Source organism: Haliaeetus leucocephalus, unplaced genomic scaffold, assembly GCF_000737465.1.
Source record: "Haliaeetus leucocephalus isolate CR32 unplaced genomic scaffold, Haliaeetus_leucocephalus-4.0 Scaffold92, whole genome shotgun sequence".
NCBI classification, from domain to species: Eukaryota; Metazoa; Chordata; class Aves; order Accipitriformes; family Accipitridae; genus Haliaeetus; species Haliaeetus leucocephalus.
Window position 1 is genome coordinate 8,850,024 of NW_010972528.1, and position 22,389 is coordinate 8,872,412.

Consider the following 22,389-nt stretch of genomic DNA (forward strand, 5'->3'; position numbering starts at 1 on the left):
CGGGCGCTGCCGGGAGCCGAGCGCGGCGGCCCGGCAGCCCGCAGCCATCCCGCGCTGCTCCCGGCCCCGCTGGGCGCGGGCGGGCGGCGGGAACACCTCGGCACCCCGGGTTGGGGGGAGGGGCAGGAGGTCGCAGCCCGCAGAAACGTGGGTCACGGTGGCAGCAACCCTGCTCCAGTGCCCCGTATATTCCCGAGACACACCGAGAGCTTCCTGCGCTCCAGTCTTTTCACAGTAAAAATACTCTTTCTGCTTTCGGAACTCTGCTAACGAGCCGCTTAACAGTGATCAGGTTATCGTACTTGTTATCGGGAGTAAGATCTGTTTTCAGCAAGGTTTTCACAAAACCTGAGTCACAAGCTACTGCCTGACCGGTATTTACCTGTGCTTCTCTTCCTCTTGAGGCTTTTAAATCTTGTTTCTAACTTCTTACGGTTCAGAGGTAAACAACTGAGGAAGGCTCTTCATCCTAGCATTTCTTTGTCTGTGGTGTTATTCATACAGCTCGACAATGGGCAAGGTATTTCTGTTAGAAAATGAAGCTAGATATGGCAGTTAACCTTGTGCCTCAAGAGATTAATTCTAGCATTCTGTATCTTCTGGAGCAATAGCAGACTTGAACCATCAGGGACTTTTTTTTATTATTATTAAATTATTCCGTTAGGAAATTTTGGAGCATCTGCTTGCATTATCGAAGCCAACAAGGCATTACTGCAGAGTGAAGAACTGTTTCTGATGTCCTCCCACGGTATGAAAGTTGTAAAGAAGTCTGGTTTAAATCCAGAATGTTTCCATGGCCTATAAAATCCCATGTTCCTGGCCTGAAGGACAAATGTCTTGAGGGTTTAAATAAATACTTTTCATTTATTAGCATAATAATTGAGAGACAGGAGATACCTGCTCTCAATAAACATCTGTGTCTCTATATAGGTGTTAACCATCGTTGGAGTTTAGATAACATAGGAACGTAAGGCTTACATGGGGGAGAGAAGGCATTTAGATTTTTTTTTTCCTACTTCCTCTTTAAGTAACATAGTTAAATACCATAAACCACTATAAAATGACCATAAAATACAACTAACATTTCTGCTTCTTAATTACTTTCTACATATGCAGATTTAATTACATTTCAGATTGCTGCAAATTTGACTATGCAGGTTTTCTCCTGAACAGACCTGATGCCAATCTTTATAATCACACTAGTGTCCAGGTAAGAAGTCCTTCTACAGGAAGTTTTTTGTATTATTCATAATCTATAAATTGCACAAAGCCATTAGTCAATAAGCTGTTAGTATTTGAATGCATTACTTGCCATGACTACAGAAACAACCTATCATTACTTAGCATTATACACTCCCTTTTATCTCTTCTTCACTAGAAGTCTTCATATAGTCTGATTATTACATCTAATTATGAAGAAAAAAGGTTTCTATAAATAGGCACATAGATTAGTCCCAAAAGGAAACTGTTGGGAATAACAAAGTAAGCCTCCGTATTTTACAAGTTGCATCTTAAATTCTGCATGGAAACTCTGCTACAGTGGCAGTAAATGTTTTTTTTTTCTCCAACTGGGAGAGTTCTGCTAAACCATACACGAAGTACAATTAAGCTCAGGATATTGTGAAAAGTCATGTATCTTTTAATAATACTTAGAAACAATGTAATCTGTTCTAAACATGGAATGCATATTTACATTTCTGTCATCCACAAAGGTTCTATTTTTTGGCTGGATACCTCAGAGCAGAAGCAAGCCCATCACACTCACTTTGTGGCAATTCAAATTTCTTCTATTATGCTGGTTCAGAACTACTCTATGCTCTTCCTCAGCTATCAGTAATAATGGCTGATTTATATAAACATCTCTAATACAATTCTTATTGCCTCTCTCTGTAGTGTTCAGCAAAACTTATAAACGTTTCATCCTGAATCCCATCATCTTATATTGGTTATTTGCTCTCATCCAGATCTACTAGCCAAAAGTGCTGAGTGGAAGCAATGGGAGGACCACGACAGCACTGAGGTTGCAGTAGCTGCAGGTTTTGCTGAAGTGGAGCCCAGCCAATGCCCACCTGCTTTCTCAGTGGTGTATGTAACCTATTGGAGGCCAAGGTGCTTGCTGCATTTTGGTTCTTTAAAGACAAAGCCTTTTCTTCCTGTCTTCAGTTCTCAATGAGATTTTAAACACACTAGAATCATTCTTGAATCCTAGCACAGCTTGCAAAATGCTCTACAACAATAAAGTATTATAACCCTCTGCTTCATAACAGAGAAAAGCAGCTGCTTGCTTAATAAAAGCCATGTTCCTGTTATGTTTTGGAAGTAAACACATCTATCTTGAATTTCCTCATATCTGCTATTCCCCCAAAATGTGTTTGCTAAGAGCTTGTTCCCATTCTTCAAGTAGGCTCCTCTTTCACTTGCATATGCTATTATTTGGTTAAAAAAACCCCACAAACCCAAAGTTAAATCCTGACTGTACATTAGTTTTGGACTATTTCAGTTATTATTTTGGATTAACTTAAAAAGCCAGAAGGAGAATTCTGTAGTTTCTGTCCTGATAATTCAACAAGCAGCCAGGGCTAGGACAAAGTAGTGCTACTTCTGGAAAGTCAACATTCCCAGCCTTCCAATAAGGTACAGAATTATTTCTAACTCTGGCAGGTTGCAAGAATGTGGAGTACTATGATTAACTTCCTGCTATTCTGCTCAGCCCCCTCATTTGCATTTTGGCATGAATTTAACAGCTAATTTCTCACAAACAAGCAGTGTTAGGAGGTAATACTTCCTTCCACACAAAAGCTAGGAATTATGGCCTCTTGTTTCCAAAATCAAAAGGTGCAACAATGCCCCAAAAAGCTAAAAGCAAGCAGAGAAAAAAGATAATTTAAAAATCTGTTAATGATTTCACGATTTATCCACTGAAACCAAAAGCAAAGTACTGACTGTAGAGGCTACAGTGGCCCTAATGAAGGCAGTATCAAGTGTCAATCAGAATTCCATTTTTTTACTTAAACCCAGGATCTACTTGCAACCTTTTCTGCTGCACTTAAAGAAAGCTAAGTACCCAACAGCTTGCACTGCTAAGCAGTTAAGCAGAAGGAACTCAAGTAACTGTAGAATAGGATTAAAAAAGCTGCTGTGTTATAAACAAATATTTGGTGGTATATATTATGCCTTGCTATTAATACATACACAAACTTAATATCCAAAATGCACCACTCCCACAGTAGCATAACTTCAAAAACATTAAATCCTAGTTTTCCTAAGACATAGTTGACAATGACTGCTAAAATCTTTACAGAACAAGTTGGTTATAATTACGTTGACATTAATAGAAAAGTTTACTGTATAAATCAGGTATACAGTTGTAGCCAGAGTACAGAATAACACTGAATTGAAGCTCAAGGAGCTATTGAATTATATATCCCTATCTAATGAAAAAGCTAGGTTTTCAACACCTTCCCTAAGGTTTAATTCACAGAGAGAGATTAGACAGAAAAATAACCCCCAAAATGAAACTTTATAAGCTATTCATCATTTATGAATCTGTCAGAAATTCACAATATAATGCACTGCAGGAATGGTGAAGAGACCTGATAAACATCTGCAATTATACCAGAAATTCTTCTAGTATACACACAAAATAGGTTACACAGGTAACCTATGTTTACATACAAAATAGGTTACATATGTAGTGATGGATATGCTTATCTGGACTGAAGGAGAATCTTAATTATAGTGTCTTGGATACCGTTGGGGTTCTAGTATTGCAAAAAAGCTTGCTGCTTTTGTGCTTTATACACTCCAAATTTTTTAATTGATGAAGCACTTACAGTCTTGAACAACTTAAATAGCTTGCTACGTCTATTGATATATGACTGACGACTGCCAGCTCAAATACTGCAAGTGATTGGGTTGGGGGAGTGTAAATTTTTCAACAAAAAAGCAGCAGGTAACTTTTCATGAAAAAATTCCACATTTTTAGCTTATCTTTGTGCTTCACTCCATTTTCTGTTATTACAAAGCTGACCCACTATGTAGCAGGAAAGAACTGCCAATATGTTAACAATACATTTCACAAACCCCCCTTCTTTAGCATACAATAAAATCCATGAACACAGAGAAGTCTCTTTTTAAGGGACGAGAGTGAGGAGCTAGAAAAAAATATTAATTTATACTCTTGTACACAAATTGTTGTTAGACAGGACAGAAGACAGCAGAATTTTTAATATTAATTCTATAATAGACATTCCTGAAAAGATTTCCACTGAAAAATACACTATACTGATAATAAAGAACAAGAAGTTTGGTACAATCTGATCTACTTTTAAGTCAGAAGTATCACCATCCAAGTGTTCTAGGAATAAATAATCTCTGCAAAAGATGTATTCAGAATAGTTATGTACAGCAGGATCAGTTCTGTCAGCTACAGGGAAACCATCTGAACTTTAAGTCAGTGTATATATTTTAATAAGGTTTTTGGAACTCCTCATCAACATGGTTTGCACATGCAGCCTTCTCATCAGTCTCTTGCTGCACACAGCTTGGAGATGAAAAAAGATCTTCCATATAAAAAGGAAAGCTTCTATTTTAAAAATGAAAGATATCATTCTTCTGGCAGAAGTTTTGCTGGCAGACATACCCAGGAATGGATTATAAGTAACAGGATGTGGAGCAACTGGTAAAATGAAGCAGCCCACAGCTGCTTATACATTTCTAATGGAGGAAGGGATCAGAAATGTTAAATATTTTGAGCAAACCTAGAGGGGACTCTGTCACAGATCCATCCAAGTATGAATTGTTCTGCAGGTGATTTTGATCAAAGGGACTTGGGAGAACTGCATTTACTTCCTGAATCAGTTAACCTGGTTTCTCTGCAGAGATAGACTCCCAATTTGTTTCTTCAGCAATCTTAAAAGAGAGGAATCCCTACTGGAAACAGCTGGAGTGAGATGAAACTGTTATATCTCAGAATAGACCTGAGTGCATTCAGATATCCTGCTGGCATGCTAATGGCTAGCAAGATTTGGATCTTAGAAAGGCACTAGAGTTACTGTTAATAGCTGGTGAAGCGCACTTCTGCTATCAAGCTTTTGTGAGGAGGATTAAAAATGGTTTGGCAGCTCCACTGGCATGCTCTGGGTAAGACTTAAAACAGCTAAAATATGTCTTTCCTGATGCACACCATCTCTGTTACTTTATTCTGTGGTAATCCTGCAGTATATTCCAATATGAGGAAATCACTGGAGCTGTTAATAGGCTAAGTTATAGGCAGCCACCTTAACTGCTCTTTGATGCTCATTTTACTTATCTGCAAATGTCCTGTTGAGACCACAGGAGATTAAGGAATATATACAGACTATGAACTGTAAGAGCATGTGGGATTCGAAAACTGCTGTGTTTTCATCCTCAGCAATAGAATTGTTTGCCTAAAAAAGCAGCAACAGATGCAATCCAGTATTCCTTTTATCAATTAGCAAATGTCACCAAATGCTAGGAAGAGAGAGAAAAATCTCATTCCCTGGAATTTACAGTTTGTGTTTCTGAGCTAAAAATGTCTTTAATCAGAAGTGCACTTAGTTAGCTTTCTGAAAGAGAAGGAGGTGGCCATCCACACAGAATTACATAAAATCCAGAGCGTCTGGACACTTTACCTTGTCTGTCTAAATTGCAGAAGTTCTTTACAAGAAGACCGGTCAAACACTGAATTTGTGCCGCGTCTAACATCATGGGACCCTACACTTGATCAGTCCTTAAAAGCAACCAAAACACATATAAGTAATTTATGTTGTACATATAATCTTGGCCAGAGAATAAGATAGGATATGACATCACAGATGTCCCCACCACATTAATAGCTAACATTAATGTTTAGACATATGTGGGGAAAAAAATGGATGTAAAAGCTGGGATACTGTGATTAGCAGTTACTGAAAGTAACATTAATTTTAGCACATGGGGCAAATTAGGAGCTAGGTTTAAGAATAGTACACAGAAAAGGATTCATTCCCATAAGGCAAAACATAGTATATAATTAAGATCAAGCATTTGTTACTCTAGGCTGTATCTGACAGAAAGAAGCAGGCATTCTGGCAAGATTTTCTAACATGCATGACCTGTGTGTTGCCAATTACTGTCTGTTTGGACTATATGTATACAAGGTACTGCCTAATCCAGGGTGTACAGCACAGAGATAAAACAGTGAATCCTGCTTTAAGCAATGTCTGTCATCTTTATCCCTAGGATTCTGACTACTACTATACTAAGAATGTGTATTATTCTAAATGATTAAGTCTTTATTTAAATAATTGGTGGAATTTTTCACTGTTTCTCAGTTGTGCATGACTGCTCCCCAGTTTGATATTCAGCTTTCCCGGCATGCATAGATCCCCCACTGTCATCACTCAAGACCGACACTGCTCTCAGAGCCACACAGCAAATCTAGTCTGCTTTCTCTGTATGTGAAGATCCCTAGAGCATGCAGAAAAAGCAAAGGAAAGACATACCATAGAGAGCTCAGAGCAGTACTGTATCCCATGAAATCTGAAGAATGTATCTTGCCAGAAAGTACAAGCATATGTCATATTTGCAGCCTAAAGCACTTGTTTTTCTAAGCAGCACACTGATTTATCAATATTGGGTTAAGCACCTGTTTACTATAAAACTAACTATATTATTCTCATTTTTAAAGAGAAATAGCAGCCACTCATTTGTGAATATCTCTATATATACTTCAGTACATAAATTAACAATTTTTTTTTTTGCAACTTTGATTAATTTTAGAGAATTTTAAGAAATGCCAGCAAAGAAAATCTTGACCCCTGCAAACAATGCATAGTTTATTACACCAGTTCAGGGGATTCTTTTATATTATTTCATAAGCCTATTTCAACAACAGAATAGTAATAAGAATTTGCAATGTATGGTTAGTGTCTTCACTCTTAAAAATTTATACAAGTGTCTGCAGGCTATGTGATCTAAAATATTTCATGCAAAGAAGTGAAGAAAATGAAAAACGGATTCTTTTAAAAACATACAGAAGCTTGCTGCTTTTTCTTTGTTTCTAGTTAATGTTCACACAGGTAAAAACTATCAGAGCTTTAAATGGTAGTATGAAAGTATACACCACAATTTGTGGAGTAGAAGTCCGTAGCAAATACCAGATTCATGAATAAAAGCAGCCCCCCTTAATCTGCCTCAGTGGCTGTGCTGCTGTTGGCTTAATGATAGCCTCTTCTAAAGTGTACATATCATGAAGCAGAAGCTCAATATAAGGTGCAGAAGCACTAACCTGTATTATATTTACCAACTAGATATCTCTAAGTAAGGTCAGTCTCCCATATTTCAGTGTCTTCTAGTAGGATTCTCACCACGCTCCTCCATTAAAAACAAAACAATCAAACCCACCCTTCTATCCCTTTGATATTCAATGCAATTCATGCAATCCTGCACTTTGTGCTGTTGCTTACATTAGCAAGCCATGTTCAAATGGCATTTTTAGATACTGCTTCTGCTTCCTGTACTGTAATAGAATACAGAGCTATGTCTAGAGTTACCTTTCATGCACACTGAAGAACAGTCATGGCACAGTGATATGTAATATACTCTAAAAGAGGAAAGAAGGAGCAGAGGAATACTGTGTCCCATTGCAAGTTCAGGTGCATTATAACTATTTGAATTTCAGTTTATCAGAAATAACAAGATCATTCTTCATCCTTCTGAAAGTGCTACAAGACTTTTTGTGAAAGTAGTTGGGTATCCCCTGTTCTAATTGCTGTGTCTGTGTCCCCACATGCAGTACCAGGACACTGGTTCACACTAGCTTTCCACACTGCACCATCCTACAGGATCTGTCTTTTCCCTAGACATCTTCCTTCCTTCTTACTGACTTGTATGGTTCAAGTTAGTATTTGAGATTCAAAAATATTCTTCCAGGAAGTGGTATGGATTTAGGACACCAAGTGATTGTTTTGTTGTTTTTAAAATGCACACAAAAATGGGTTGATGGAAGCAGTCTAAAAGATCTAAAAATACCCCAACTGATTTTTTCTTTCTTTCTTTCTTTTCCTTTCATCATGAACATTAATAGGCTTTGTTCTCAGCCAAAAAACTCCTGTTTGCTATCCCACATTATACTGTGTCATGTAAATGCATGCAGTTTAAGGCAATACTATCTCAGGCATCCCTGCCCAGTACTCTCAGGAAGAACAGATATAAGTCCTCTCTCCACCTTTTTGCTAGCAATGTCACAGAGATAAGGACACATACAGAGTATTAGTCATAGACACCTCTTTTCTTTATCTTACTATCACCTGGGATAAAAGCAATGGCAAAAGAAGGCCCTTAAACATTTGCTACCTGGGCTGCTTTGAATACATCTTAAGGGTGGTTAAGAGCATGAGAAGGACAGGCATTGCCAGGGAAAGGCAAGAGATGGAAGAGATTAAAAATGAAGAGAGTGAAAAGGGCAGGGAACAAAGAGAAGGTGGACCATACTTAGTATATCCACTCAACCATATAACATCACAAAAGGAAGACAGTAAAACAAATATTCAGCCCATTTATCTTCATATCCATGCTGTTCTGCAGGAAATACGCACTGTTGTTTTGCACTTACACACACATACACAGCTCTGGACTATTAATAGAAACGGCACAGGCTTTAGTGAAAGCAAATCAGATTTTCTGAAGTCCTTTTAGGAGGCTTGTTTCTGTATCTGCATCATTTCAAGAAGGGAAATCACTGGTTAGTGTAACTGAACATCTATTCTTATGGTATCTCTATCTGCACAAGAGCGCACAATCACTGAAATAAACATAGATGCTTACTGATATTTTAAAGGTGAAAAAGAAAAAAAAAGAGGGTATACAGTAACAATGTTAGCCATAGTAGATAGCTGTACTAAAAAAACCTCAACACAAACCAATGAATCCCCAGATTTTCACTGTTACTTGAAAGTGACTATCTGCATTAATTTTGTTAGTCATTAAAGTATTTACTTCACTCATATTTCTGTGTTTGTTTGCTTTAAGAAAAACAGACAAAGCCCATTTCACATTTTAAGAAGCAGCACAACAAGTTATAAAGAGATTGCTGTGTCCTTGCAAAATAGAGAGTGGGCATAGCAAATCTTTAAGAAAGGTTAATTCAGTAGAACATACTGACACATGATTTACATAGGATTGTGGAAACTGCATTTACTTTAACAATAAAAGCCAACTTTGAAGTGTTGCTCCAGAACCAGTGTAGAAAAAAACCGAAGAAAATACACAGACAACTTTATAACCACTATCAAGATTCTATGTAATATTCTCTGTTAGGGACAAGCAATCTCAGGAGTACAAATGCATTATAAGTTCATGCACTTAAAGTCAGATCTTTGAGTGCACAGTTTAAACACAGAAGCCACAAAAAAAGTTTTTTTTTAAATAGTAACATCTATATAAGAAATATTAAAAACTAAAAATAGCTGAAAACTAATGTCAATCATATGTTAATAAAGATCGGATATTTGTTTATTCTGTTTGCTTTAAAGACTAGTGAACATCCATAACTTGAAGACCAGTAATAGGTACTAGATACTTTCTTCTGAAGGATGAATTTTCAATCTAGGGTGAGTCAGCAATAATTAACAATTCATAATTTGTATTGGGATAATGACAGTTAAGAAATATATTTGTCAGTGTATTAATATTGATGAAAATGCAGAATTATTGCAAATACGGAAATTGCAAAACTACCTAAGTCTTAACCTACTATCTTATAATCCATCTCTCAAAATCAAATGAGCGTCTAGGAACATAACACTTGTTTGTAAGACCCATAATGGTATTTTAAAACACGTACAGTTGTGAACTCAACTTGCAAGGGAAAAAAGCAGTTGTTGATGAGGAAAGTCTCATAATGATATACAGTATGATTTAATATGGGTAGAGAGAAGAAAGGGCAGCAGAAACATATATAATAAAACACAAATGCTAGATGGACACTTTCGGGGCAGACTTTGATTCCTTTTGTCTTTCCCCAAGATAATACATCTATGCCAACATTACAGTACCATCTAGATGAGTTCAGTCAAGATCACCATTGTTCACAGTCAGTGCATGCTCACTCTGGAACCCTCTAAAGGGCTGAAAGTCTAACAGCAACACAGGGAAAATCGCAGATAGAGAAAATGCCATTTCAGCATGAGCCACTAAAATGCCTGAGCAACAAGAGGGGAAAACTGGGAAAATAAAATGAACTTCTTGAATGTGACAATAAAATTCCTGCTGAAATCTTTTTTTTTCCTGCAGTGGTGAGGCCATGCCTGTCTGACTTAGTATTAACAAGTAGATTAAGAACATGGGAAAGGCCATACCAGGTCAAATCAAAGGTCTACCTAGCCTGGTATCTTCTTTCACAGAGATATAAAAGCAGAAAGTGTATAGAAGTACAGCAAATTATATTTGCCCCAAATACTATCCCGGACTTCAAACAACTTATGGCAAAAGGGGTTTCTGAAACAGAATTTTCTACTTCAAGGATGCATTATGCAGTATCTGCATTAAAAAAAAAAAAAAAAGCTTTGTTTTCTTTGAACAAGCCACCTGCTAGCTTTGTCTGATACCCCTGGTTCCTGTATTGGAAGAGACAACAAGTAGTTGCTCTCTATTCACCATCTCAATGACACTTGTGATTTTATAACTTGTATCCTATCTCCTCTCAGCCAGCTTCTGTCCAGGGCAAAGAGTCCTAGCCTACTTAACTAGTTCTCTAAGACACATGTCCAGAATTATAGAGATACTCAAGACGGAAGCAAATGAAAGATATGAAGAGTAGCACAATTATATACTCTGTTTCATTCTCTTTTCCTTTCCTGGTAATCCCTAACAATCTGAGGAGACAAAGTGTTTTAGGAAAATCTGGACATTAAGCCTGCTTTAAAACTGTTGGTGAATAGTGGAATATGGAATCATTAGTATGTGCTGTTCAGACTGGTGCTTCTTGGGTGCAAGGAAGGTATAAACGTAAGGGAAAGGCCAAAAGCAAAACCATCTAGACAGCTGGAAGGAAGGAAGGTTGGAGGAAAGAGTATAACAGAATCTTTAACAGGTTCAATATTTAGTCAGTTCAAATCCAGAAAACACCAGCATGTACCAAACCCTGAGACTAACACAACACTCCGGCAAACCAGAGTGCTTGCAACAGTGTACATCCTAACAGTCTTCACATCGTAGCTGTTGTCACTGCTCAGACTAAGTCTCTCCACATCATTAGAACTTGTATCTGCTTGTTTTCTGCTGCCACATCATTTGCAGAAATCACTGGTATTGTGGCAGCATCACAACAACTAGTCTTGCAAGCACAATCCTATAGTGCTCCTGAAATCCATGTAGGGATAAGACCATGCAGTGTCTCCTGTGGTCCTGATTAATTTCTTGGAAGCTGGAGAAGTCTTCTGTACATGTTAGGCAAATGGAGTTTTAGGATAAATCTGGTTCAATATAGCAGTGAAACATCTCGTTTCAGGACATCAAAGTTATACAGAAGATAGATACCATGTAATTTTATTAAGTGCTTACAAATTAGTAGATACTCTAGAAAATATACTTAAAGCCCCCTCAAACAATAAATTGCTATTCTTATATACACTTCCTTAAGGAACTTGGAAGAAGAGCCAACAGCGCACTTAGACTGCACTGGTTTCCTAAAGTTGAAATTTTAACAAAGCACATAAATGAATTAAGTATTTTTGTATGTTCTCAGTTGTTTTGGTTAGTGATTCTAGGATTTGCATGACTCAGGACTGCAGAAAACAGTCTATAGTTTTGATGAATTACTGATGTTTTTTCCTGTCCAATTTCTCTCATCAGTGTTGCTAGTAACAATCCTTGTAGTGGAAGGGATTGCCGTTGCACAGAAGACACAAGGTACAATTTTGGTTTGATGATTTTCTTTCAAAAAATGTAACGGTTTTATAGTTTTTAATTAAGCAATATAAGTGAAAGAAGGTATTTGTATTCAGGTATTAACAGCTTTTGAATTACCAATATGAATTCCTGTATTTTCCATTTCCCCACTATTTACTGAATTTTTTTCCAACTGAACAAAGCCATCCAGTCACAAAGAACATGGAAGTTGACTTACCCAGTTAAAATTCTATGCTTTTAAACCTTAGAGGTGGGGAAAAAACCACCATGGAAATTCATGTTTTATGTGTCTGACAACAAGCTTTTCAAATAGTCTACCCACAAACATTTTTGAAGCCTGCTGAGTCGGGAAGGCATCAGTTTCACAAACCTTATTTTCTTCTATGTGGGATTAACCCACACTTGAGAGAGAATAATTCCTTGAACTGACACCTACAGAATTTCCTTGAACAATTTCTGCAGGAGAGACTAAGTTTTCACCCCCATAAATCAAAAAGCTGCCAAGATACCAGTGGAAGGTGATGTAATTTACTGGAGGCAGCTAAGACCTTTATCAACATGGACTCCCTCTCAAAGGTCTGCAAACAAAAACTGCATAAATATAAATAACATTATGAGAGCACCCTGTGAGATTTAGGAAAAATCTAGCAGAAACCATATATCCTGTGTCTTATTCTCTCCAGTTCTGCTGATATCAAGAAGGGCCAAAGCTACTTAAGAAAAACGTCAGAGAGATCATATTATTCCCAACTTCTTTCTCCTTGGATAAGGAAATCCAAACTAACAAAGCTCCTGCAAATTGTCCGGTGTGGTACCCTACCTTAGTGAACTGCATAATCTCAGTCAAGGATCATATTTCCCTGTACATCCAGAAGAAGAGCTTGGATCTCTTAAAATGAGACCCTTAGCTACCAGTGCAATCTACCTATTGCTAGTAATTTTATTAACTACCATTGCTGTATTTAGTGTATTTACATATTATAATTCAGTCTGTTATAAGCATTCTATATTCCAACAAATTATTGTAAATACATATTCAGTCTAAGGGCCATGTACTTCACTATACTCTGGAATCAGGCGAAAAAATGGTAAAAGCTAACGAATACTTTGGATTATATTTGCATAGGAATGGAGAAGACGTAAGCCGTAAAATAATGCTGCTGTACTGGCAGCCACTGTGACTCTTTGACTTAGAAGGAAAAGCAACAGAAAATTTAAACTGCCTTGGGTAAAAAAAAAAAAATTTCTCTCTCTCTTCCCTTCCCAAGGATTACTGGACATATTTGATACTCAGAAACTGTGATCTCTTTAGGGTATACCACATCACTAAACTAAACATAAGATCTTCCTAGCTAGATACTAACAAGTGACATAGAAGAAGGTTTTCAACCAAAATAGATTACTTTCTTCTTTTATAGAATATGCATTATGTCAGTGTTTTACTTCTGCAAAATCAAATTCGCATGCTTGCAGGAGAAATTTATGTGATCACTTTTTTTTCACTTAAGGTGGGCAAAATATTGGAGTGAATCGCATTCCTCCTACCCAGTGTGACAACTGGGTACGGACAAGTAATGGAGGACATTTTGCTTCACCAAACTACCCTAACATGTACCCACCAAATCAAGAGTGCATCTATATCTTAGAAGGTACATGCTGTATTTCTGTTTTGTTGTTTTGTAATCTTACTGTTAAATGGATAATCTTGAACTGTTAAAACTGTGTCATTTTACTATACTGTCAAGTATTGTATAGCCATACTGGTAATATAATCAATTCTGCAGTCATTTGGTTGAACAAGAAGCTAAGTTTGCTCTCTGAAGTAATAGTAACAAATTAATAGAAAATGCAAATATTCAGGAATTAGCTATACAGAGTAAGACATACGCTCACAGCCAGAAAAAGCACCATCAGATCTACTGTAATCTATGAAGGCACAGAACTATTAAGATAAAAATTGTAGCTTGTTATTTTAATATCACTTCCAGTATTGCTGATAATGAACTGCAAAGATGGTTGAAGACTATCTTCAGCATTTACCAGACCATACTGTGTTATTCTGTGTCACAAGCAGAAAATCTTTATGCTGTCCTTAATTAATAAAAAAGACACATCTGACTACCATAGTACTGTACTAAAAATACAGAGATTTTAGCACTGCTGAGGTCACTATTAAAATAATGTGATGAGGACAAAAAAATTTCATTAACTAGAGTAAAACCACATTCCAATGAGAATATCTTGGATAAAGCCTGCAAGACTTGGGATGCACTAATTATTTTTTCTTCTTACTAGAATGCACCCAAAATCCACTGAAGTCAGCTAAAAATGTTAGTCAGCTTAATCATCAGATTCGTATCAATTAATTGAAATATTTCAAGTAATATGTTTCAGTGAGTTTTTATTTGTATAGTATAGTACTGGTTCACAGACACCCTCATTTTTCCTTGTATGCATGCATATCTGAAGTTTGGCGTCTTCCCTGCCAGTGAAGGCACTGGAGAGCAGATATCCTGTCCAGCTTCAGAGTTCAGACATGCCAGGTCCATTGCTGGATCTCCCTTGCATGAGGCAGTTTCCATGGGGTCCAGAATCAGTTTCCACACCTCTGTCCTCACAATCCTTATACACAAACGTTACGGATATCTGGGTGAGACCAAGGTCCTCCACAATTTCTAGTTACGATACGGTTCTCCCTGCAGACCACTGCCAGTATGTGCAAACAGCTATGAATGTTTTTAACTCATGTGTAAGTAAGGTGTAAGAGTCCAAGCAGACTGTTAGAGACGTATAAGTAAATCCTTTTTGCATTCAGAAGCAGCAGACAGCATTTGATTTTTTAATGCTGTCATTCCAGATACCAGTTAATATCTGAAAGTTCATGTAGCTCAATAGATGACAAGACCAACAAACACTAAAGCTATTCATGCAATATAAAGTCATGGTTCCAAACTACAGACGTGAAACTCCAGTCACAAAGTAGCCATAGCTGCATCTCATCAGGATTTAGGGGTCTGACCCAAATCCTGGATGTCACTGGTTCAGACTTACCAACATCTGTAGTCACCTGCATTAGTAATATATATGAAGCATTTACACTTCTCTGAATATTCTAATAAAACATGTCTCCTGCCAAAGGATCTCCAAATTTGGGCTTTATGTTTAGGATATATACCAGTGAGTAGTTCTTCGTATCTTTTTCTTTTCTGCATCCCTCAACGTTTCGTCCTTTATGTACTTTGCTTTCACGGAGCACTGGTTTTAATTTCTATCTTTTAGTATTAAACCTTGTTTGAATACCTTTGCTTATACGTTAATATCTGTTACATGTGCTGCATTAAATTTATGTCATTTCTGAATTTTCAACAATAAAGATCGGCAAGCAAAAAAATTCCATAAAATTCCATGAAAAAGTACCTTCTACACAATGATTTTTTAAATTTTTATTACCGTGTATCTGAGTTTTTGTAGCAGACTGCCAGATGTATTTTGAGAAGTTTCCAGTTTCTTTTTTATCTTGCTGTTTTGGAGGCCTGTCTCTTCATTATTTCATGTCTTCATGTGTTTTTTATATAGATCTTCATTTAATCTTTTGCTCGATTTTTTATGTCTAGCTGCTCCACGACAAAGAATTGAGTTGACCTTTGATGAACCCTATTACATAGAACCCTCATTTGAATGTCGGTTTGATCATTTGGAGGTTCGAGATGGACCTTTTGGTTTCTCCCCTCTCATTAATCGTTACTGTGGTCTGAAAAGTCCTGCACTAATTAGATCAACGGGGAGATTTATGTGGATCAAGTTTACTTCTGATGAGGAGCTGGAAGGAAAGGGATTTCAAGCAAAGTACTCATTTATACCAGGTAAAGATGCCTAAAATTCTGACTGAATTAATGACCATCTGCTCCCATGGAACTCTGTGGATGTGTTTACGCTGGCAGTCTAGAGCTGTATTTCATCATAAGTTCTTATGAAGGCAAAGTGACAATGCAGTCTCAGTCCTGCTAATCCTACCGCATACTTGACTAAAACCACTTTGGAAAATTAACTGAAGGAAATTACAGGTCTATAGTTTGCTAGTGAAGAAATCAGTTGATCTTGTTCATGCTGAAGGCTTTAGCAACTTCCCTCTTTGTTACTCCAACTTGTACCAGTTTCACCAGTGGTAGTAATGGAAAGAGCATTTATGTAGACAAATAGCTGTCATTTTTAACAGCCTATCTTCTAGGAATATAAGACACTGTAACAAAAACACCTGAAGCAAATCTACAATAGCACTTACAGCCAGATGCAAAACATTTTAAATCTCCATTCTGAAAAGCCAGAGGAAACATCTATACAGTCCAAGCATCAGCTCTCATCTCCCTCAAAGCACAGGCTCAGACAACAGAATTGTTCTTTGCTCAAAGTACTGTGTAGTTTACAGGGTATGAAGGAGAGGATAATGTGCTGACAGTGGCTTTAGACAAACAAAAAGTACATCTGCTCTGTGGGGCCACTTAAAACTGGCAGGGCATTCTTTTTACAAGAAAATTTGACCTGATGTCCTTGTGCAATGCTTGACTGCTGTAGTTCATAGATACTGTACGTGTAGTTATCAGCATTTTATTGTCCTTTGGGACAAAAGACTATATACAGATGTCAGCTCTACTACTACTATAAATCTATACACAGGCATAACTTTTTAATGTCATCTTTACCCAACTGGTCTTTACCCCTAAAGCACATGAAAACACTATACATGATTATATATTAACTGCTTATAGAACTGTATACCTTGCTAAGGATTTAGACTTGGAAACTCTTCAGATTAACGTGGTGACCACTCCACTGGGAGTAACATGCTAAAATGTTTTCTTAGGGACAGTACTTACGTATTTTGCTAAAACCATTTCCAAAGTAATTTCATTAACATCACTTTCAAAACTAACTTAGCCTAGTTCCAGGCTGGAACTTGAAATACACATTTAAACTGTATATTAATTATTTTCACAATAGATTGTAGCAACTGAAGGATTGACACTCTCCTTTTCTTTCCTCTGCATTTACATGGAGTGTGGTAAAATACTTTGGGATCGTGAGAATGGAAGGGGACATGCACATACACCCCCACTTCATTAAGAAAAACCAGTTCACAAAGAAGGCAGAAAATTTCCCAGAATTTTACATACATCGATCATAGATTTCACTACAGGTAACTAAAACAAAGGAGGGCAAAGAAGGCATTTTCTCAGCTGTACTGAGTCTTAAGCTCAGGACTGAGGCATTTTAGGGGAAGTGATAAACTCCCTGTACAGAGAAACATTCATAAGATTACAGAAAGAGCCAAATTCTGCATCTTCATTTGGAAAAGAATTTTGTACAAAACAGCCATGCACTTTTGCATGACCTAGGGCTTTCTTTGCATAGACTAACATTTCACACACGTACACACACTATGATTTGTGTGATTTCTGTGGTGATTCTCTATGCCACAGCTGTGAATGGGTGCATTTTGCGAGTTTCTATGCTGATCTGTGAGGAAACACTAACCTGGGTCACTGAAATGTAAGCTTTGGACATCCCAGCCCATTACAGACTCATTTTTAGCCAGGCCCTAGTCCCAGTTAAGTCAAGTACCATCAGTTAACCAGTATGAAAAAGTATATTCTTACTTCACTAGCAGTATGCATACTGTATATTACTACAGTATATACTACAGATACATACACTACCTACACATCACATTTAGAAGAGAGGAGATAGAGGATCAATCAAGGTGAAATTCTGCCTTCATAAATGATGTCTAGAACTGTGCTACCTGGCCTAAAAGGCATGGGTACCCAAGGAAAAAGTATCTTTAGTATTGAACAGTCCTTCTTTATATTCTTTATTAATAGAAATTAGCAATTTCAAAGTGTTGACATATTCTACTAAACTACTCCAGTTCAAATTTTTCAGAACTAGACAGACAGCAATCTGATAAAGATGATAGACACAGAAAGGTCCCCCATATTCTTGTGCAGCTCCAATGATTTCAGTGAAAACTGGTATAATTAAATTCAGAATGTAATGTAGGAATAAAATACCTAATAGTAATTTTTGGTGTTATGCTGGAAATCTGAGCTTACTTTATACAGACAAGGTCGATCTTTGTGGAATAATGTTATAATCTAAAAAGAAAAATAATACTGTCTCTGTACCCTCCAACTGATTCAGTAAACTTTCTGGCAATTTGTATTGTGACATAATAAAAAATGGACAGATTATACTAAACACTGAAGTGATTCTCAAGCACTGATAGCCCCTGTAATTCATTACTTCTTTCTATTACAGATCCTGACTTCACTTACCTAGGAGGTATTTTAAATCCCATACCAGGTCTAGTATTACAGTAACAATTTCTTTATACATGAAATTTTAAATTAATATCATATTGCATTTGACATCAGGGTATATCTTCTCCCTAGACTGCCAATTTGAGCTCTCTGGAGCTGATGGAATAGTACGTTCCAGTCAAGTAGAACAAGAAGGAAAAACAAAACCGGGACAAGCAGTTGACTGCATATGGACAATTAAAGCTACTCCAAATGCTAAGGTGGGTTTCACTCATATCATTCAGTATATAATGGGTTTCCCAAGTTATTAGTAACAGGTAATAGTCACTAGCTGTGTTTTGCATAATGTTTCACTTTCACTGAAATGAATCATGTATCAGTGGCTTAGGAAATCCAGACAGAGGACTGTTTCTGAAATTAAACCTATACAGCAAGTCTACAGTGTTGTCTTCCTATTATTTGAAACTTAAAATACAAAATAACTGTAAAAACTGTTTAAGCAACAATTTTCAAGGGCATTTGACTTGGACTCTGGTTTTACTGGAAGACCGCAGGCAAAATGCTGGCTAACAGCTTTGATAAATTCCAGTAAATTTTGCTGCATGGTTTAAAATTTTGCCTGTAGTGGTTCTGTTGGAGAATTTGGTTCTGTTCAAAGTCAACAGAACATTTACCTGCTCCTCCCCAGTCTAATTCACAATCCAGCACCTTAAAACCCACTTTCATCAGCAGTCTGAGCTAAAATGAAAGGCTTTACCTGGAAACAGCTGAGGAATTATCACTCTTTCTCTTCTGACTTAGCTGTAGGATCACACCCTCTTAAAGTGCCACAATAAAATTTGCTAGAGCTTTTCTGCCCAAACCCTAAAGGGGCATATTAGCTGCTTGAGCCAAAAATCAGCATCAGTTACCTAGGCACCTGGTATTTATGATTGTGTTTGCAGAACTAGAGACTGCTTACAAAAACATCACTATCTTGTGCTTGTTAAATACAACTTGAGCTTTATTATTGGGCAAAGAGAAGGATAAAATCATATTCATAATTCCAAAATACAATAGCTATATAGCCTGTTTAAAAAAACAAACAACAGGTATATGTTTCAGGAACATATGCTTGTTAATTACTTATAAGTTGCACTGAAGAATATGTATTTTTCTCCATATAACATACACGTCTAATTTTGTTTCTGTATATTAAAGCACATACCACTGCTTGCATGTACATAGAAATTAAGAAATATTTTTAAGCAGTAGCTGCCAAGATGACAAACCTACTCTATGCCTTCTTACATACTCCTAATAGTTAACTAACCAGCCCTATTCAGCAATTTCCAAATTAGTTCTGAAACAGCAACCTAAAAGGTGGTAATAAGAGGACAAGACAAGAAAGAAACTAAAACTCCATTAATATATTTGAGACTTTGAGGAAGTGACTCAACTCCCAAGAGCCCTATACTAGTCTAAGTAATAGTAGCAGTTCTTCCAGAAACAATAATAAAACCATTTTCTCTCTACATTGCCACTTGAGTGCACCAGGTCTTATGCTTAAGTATTTTAATAAATTATTGAATGTTGCCAGAAGGCAGAGTTATAGTTGGGTCAGTCCTGAGATTAGATCATCATCCTAAATTACTGAGTTAAAACATTACAGAAAAATAATTCTTAGTATTCTGACAGTGGTTTCTTAAGCTTAAATTCTAGCAGAATTACGATGATGAAATCCATTAGATCTGATATGGTGCAGTCTCTTGAGAAAAATAAGCAGAGATATTTTTAATTTCCTCAATTTGATTTTGTAATAAAAATAAATTTTTAAAACTGACACAACCGCAGCAACGAAAGGACTTTTAAAATATGCATAACAGATCTTTAATACATTACCTCCAGATTTCAGAAAATTACTAGAATAATCAAAATAATCTAAGAGTGAGGACTTTTTATATTTACTTGCCTAACACACTAACCAGAAGGAGCTTTTGCAGAGCTGAGCTCTTCTAATGGAATTATTTCTTTTTTTTTCATACACAGAATAGCTCTACTAAAAGCGTGCTAATTTATTTTTAGCTTCCATTGTAATTTTACAGCAGATATATAAGGTCAGTCATTAAATGAAAATACCATGTATCAGCCCAAATAGTAGCACTTACAGCTCACACCCATGTTTGTGAGATAAGACGTCAGTGGAAGACAGGTTCTTAATGTAGCTGAGAATTTCTAGCAGTAAATCTAACAAAGACAGCAGGGAAAAAAAATATATATACATATATATTTACTGAAAATCACAAAACAGTGAGATGAAGCCTGAGATAATATGGCACAGGCTGCACCTTTTCACAGAATGTGCAAGGGGAGACAGTCCTGGCAACCTGCCTCTGAAAAACACCGGAAGGGAAAAGCCAGGGTGTGAAAGTGTCACCTGTCTTTTCCTGTGCTCTTTTACCATGTTTTCATTAGAGCCTGTTAAGTGTATATGGGGGGTATCTTCCCCTCCCACCCCCAAAGGTGGTTAGTTTCGGTTTAGTGAATTCTTTAAAATTCAGTTTTAAAAGGCTTTGGCACTAGCTGAGGTTAAAAGTGAGATATGCCAGAAGGGCAGAAAAACAGGTAACATAGCAGTAGTAAGCATGGCATTCATCTACCCTGTCTTCCCAGCTTCACAAACTAGAGTTTGAGATTCTTGTCATTAGGCAGATGCATGAAAAACTACACTGTGCAAAAGTTCTTTAGCATCCCTAGTATCAGCCAGAGAGGTAATTGTAAACTGTACTCAAAACGCATACAATCTAGATCCAAGCTTGTCTGAGGAACGTACTGAAGACCTCATGGATATAGGAGGAGCATCTCTTCTCCCACAGAACAGGAGACCTCAGCCTCCACGTGGATAGATTTCTTCTCTGTCAAACTAATGGCTAGCTGAGGAATTTTTAAAGATGGACTTTGCAGTATGCTTAAGTGACTTATATCTCATCAACTTTCACCAGAATTTTGAGAATTCCAAAACAACCATTTAAGAGACATGAAAAGATCACAGGGCTTTTTAGTAATTCTGAGTTACAATCTTGCACAAGTTTCCTGCTCCAGCAAAATAAATTATTTGCTTCCTCTTCAAGTGCCATCTTGGTCTTCTAACTTCCTCGCTGCATATGTTCTAACAAATATACTGCGTTCTCTTGGATTAGATTTCTGCTTTTGGAGGAATTAAGATTGGCTTAAATTTATTAACTCTTCCTAGATAGCTAGCTTACTTTTCTCCTGCTTCTATTTTTATTCAAATTACTCCTGACGTCATGGTTTGTCTTCCTTAAAACTGCTATGGTTCAGTAATTAGCTCTCATTCTGAAGCAACACATTTTAATTTTCTTATTTTACTTCAGAGCTTTTCTGACTAGACTCCTTCCCTTATATTTTAACATTGTTTTTATGAATTAAAAAGAAAGAAAAGAGAACAGTCAAAATAACATTAAAATTCTTTCAGCACATTTATGCATTTCTTGTATCTCTTCTAGAATAATAGACTGCACATTTAGCAGAGCTGCTTAGGGCTTTCTTCAGCAAGTGTGTTGCTTTTTTACTTTTTTTTCAAGGGGAGCAGAAATATATCAGAGTAAGCTATTAAGTAAAGATTGTTTTGGGGAGGGGGAGAAGTGAAACAGATACTTAAGACAAATTTCAAGTAATACTGCACATTGACACTTAATGAGAAAATGTAAGTTTTAAGTGTTGTGACTTGGGAGTAACACATATGTGTAAGGGGGAAAAAATCCTATTCGAGATTTGCTAAGAAAGAAAACTGTCTTCTCTGTATTACTTTTCCTAGAGACATTAATTTCTCTTTTCTAACAGATTTATTTGCGATTTCTGGACTATCAAATGGAGCATTCAAATGAATGCAAAAGAAACTTTGTTGCTGTATACGATGGAAGTAGTTCTATTGAAAACCTGAAGGCAAAGTTTTGCAGCACCGTAGCAAACGATGTCATGCTGCAGACTGGGACAGGTGTGGTACGAATGTGGGCAGATGAAGGCAGTAGACTAAGCAGATTCAGAATGCTGTTCACTTCATTTGTGGATCGTAAGTAGATTTTAAAGTGCCTATTCTTCTGGTATCAGGGTACTTCAGGTATTTTAGGAAAAGCATCAGCTATATATTATGCAGCAG

General features: G+C 36.9%; 1 protein-coding gene across 1 annotated transcript in view; it reads left to right on the plus strand.

Annotated features, from left to right (window-relative positions):
- NETO2 (neuropilin (NRP) and tolloid (TLL)-like 2) overlaps positions 1-22,389 on the plus strand; it is a 31,696-nt gene that overhangs the window by 281 nt on the left and 9,026 nt on the right. Inside the window, exons 2-8 of the mRNA XM_010585229.1 lie at positions 665-748; positions 11,857-11,913; positions 13,422-13,562; positions 15,528-15,776; positions 18,229-18,273; positions 18,363-18,490; positions 22,074-22,302. Coding sequence (XP_010583531.1) covers positions 665-748; positions 11,857-11,913; positions 13,422-13,562; positions 15,528-15,776; positions 18,229-18,273; positions 18,363-18,490; positions 22,074-22,302 — 933 coding nt within the window. The remainder of the gene's footprint in view (positions 1-664; positions 749-11,856; positions 11,914-13,421; positions 13,563-15,527; positions 15,777-18,228; positions 18,274-18,362; positions 18,491-22,073; positions 22,303-22,389) is intronic.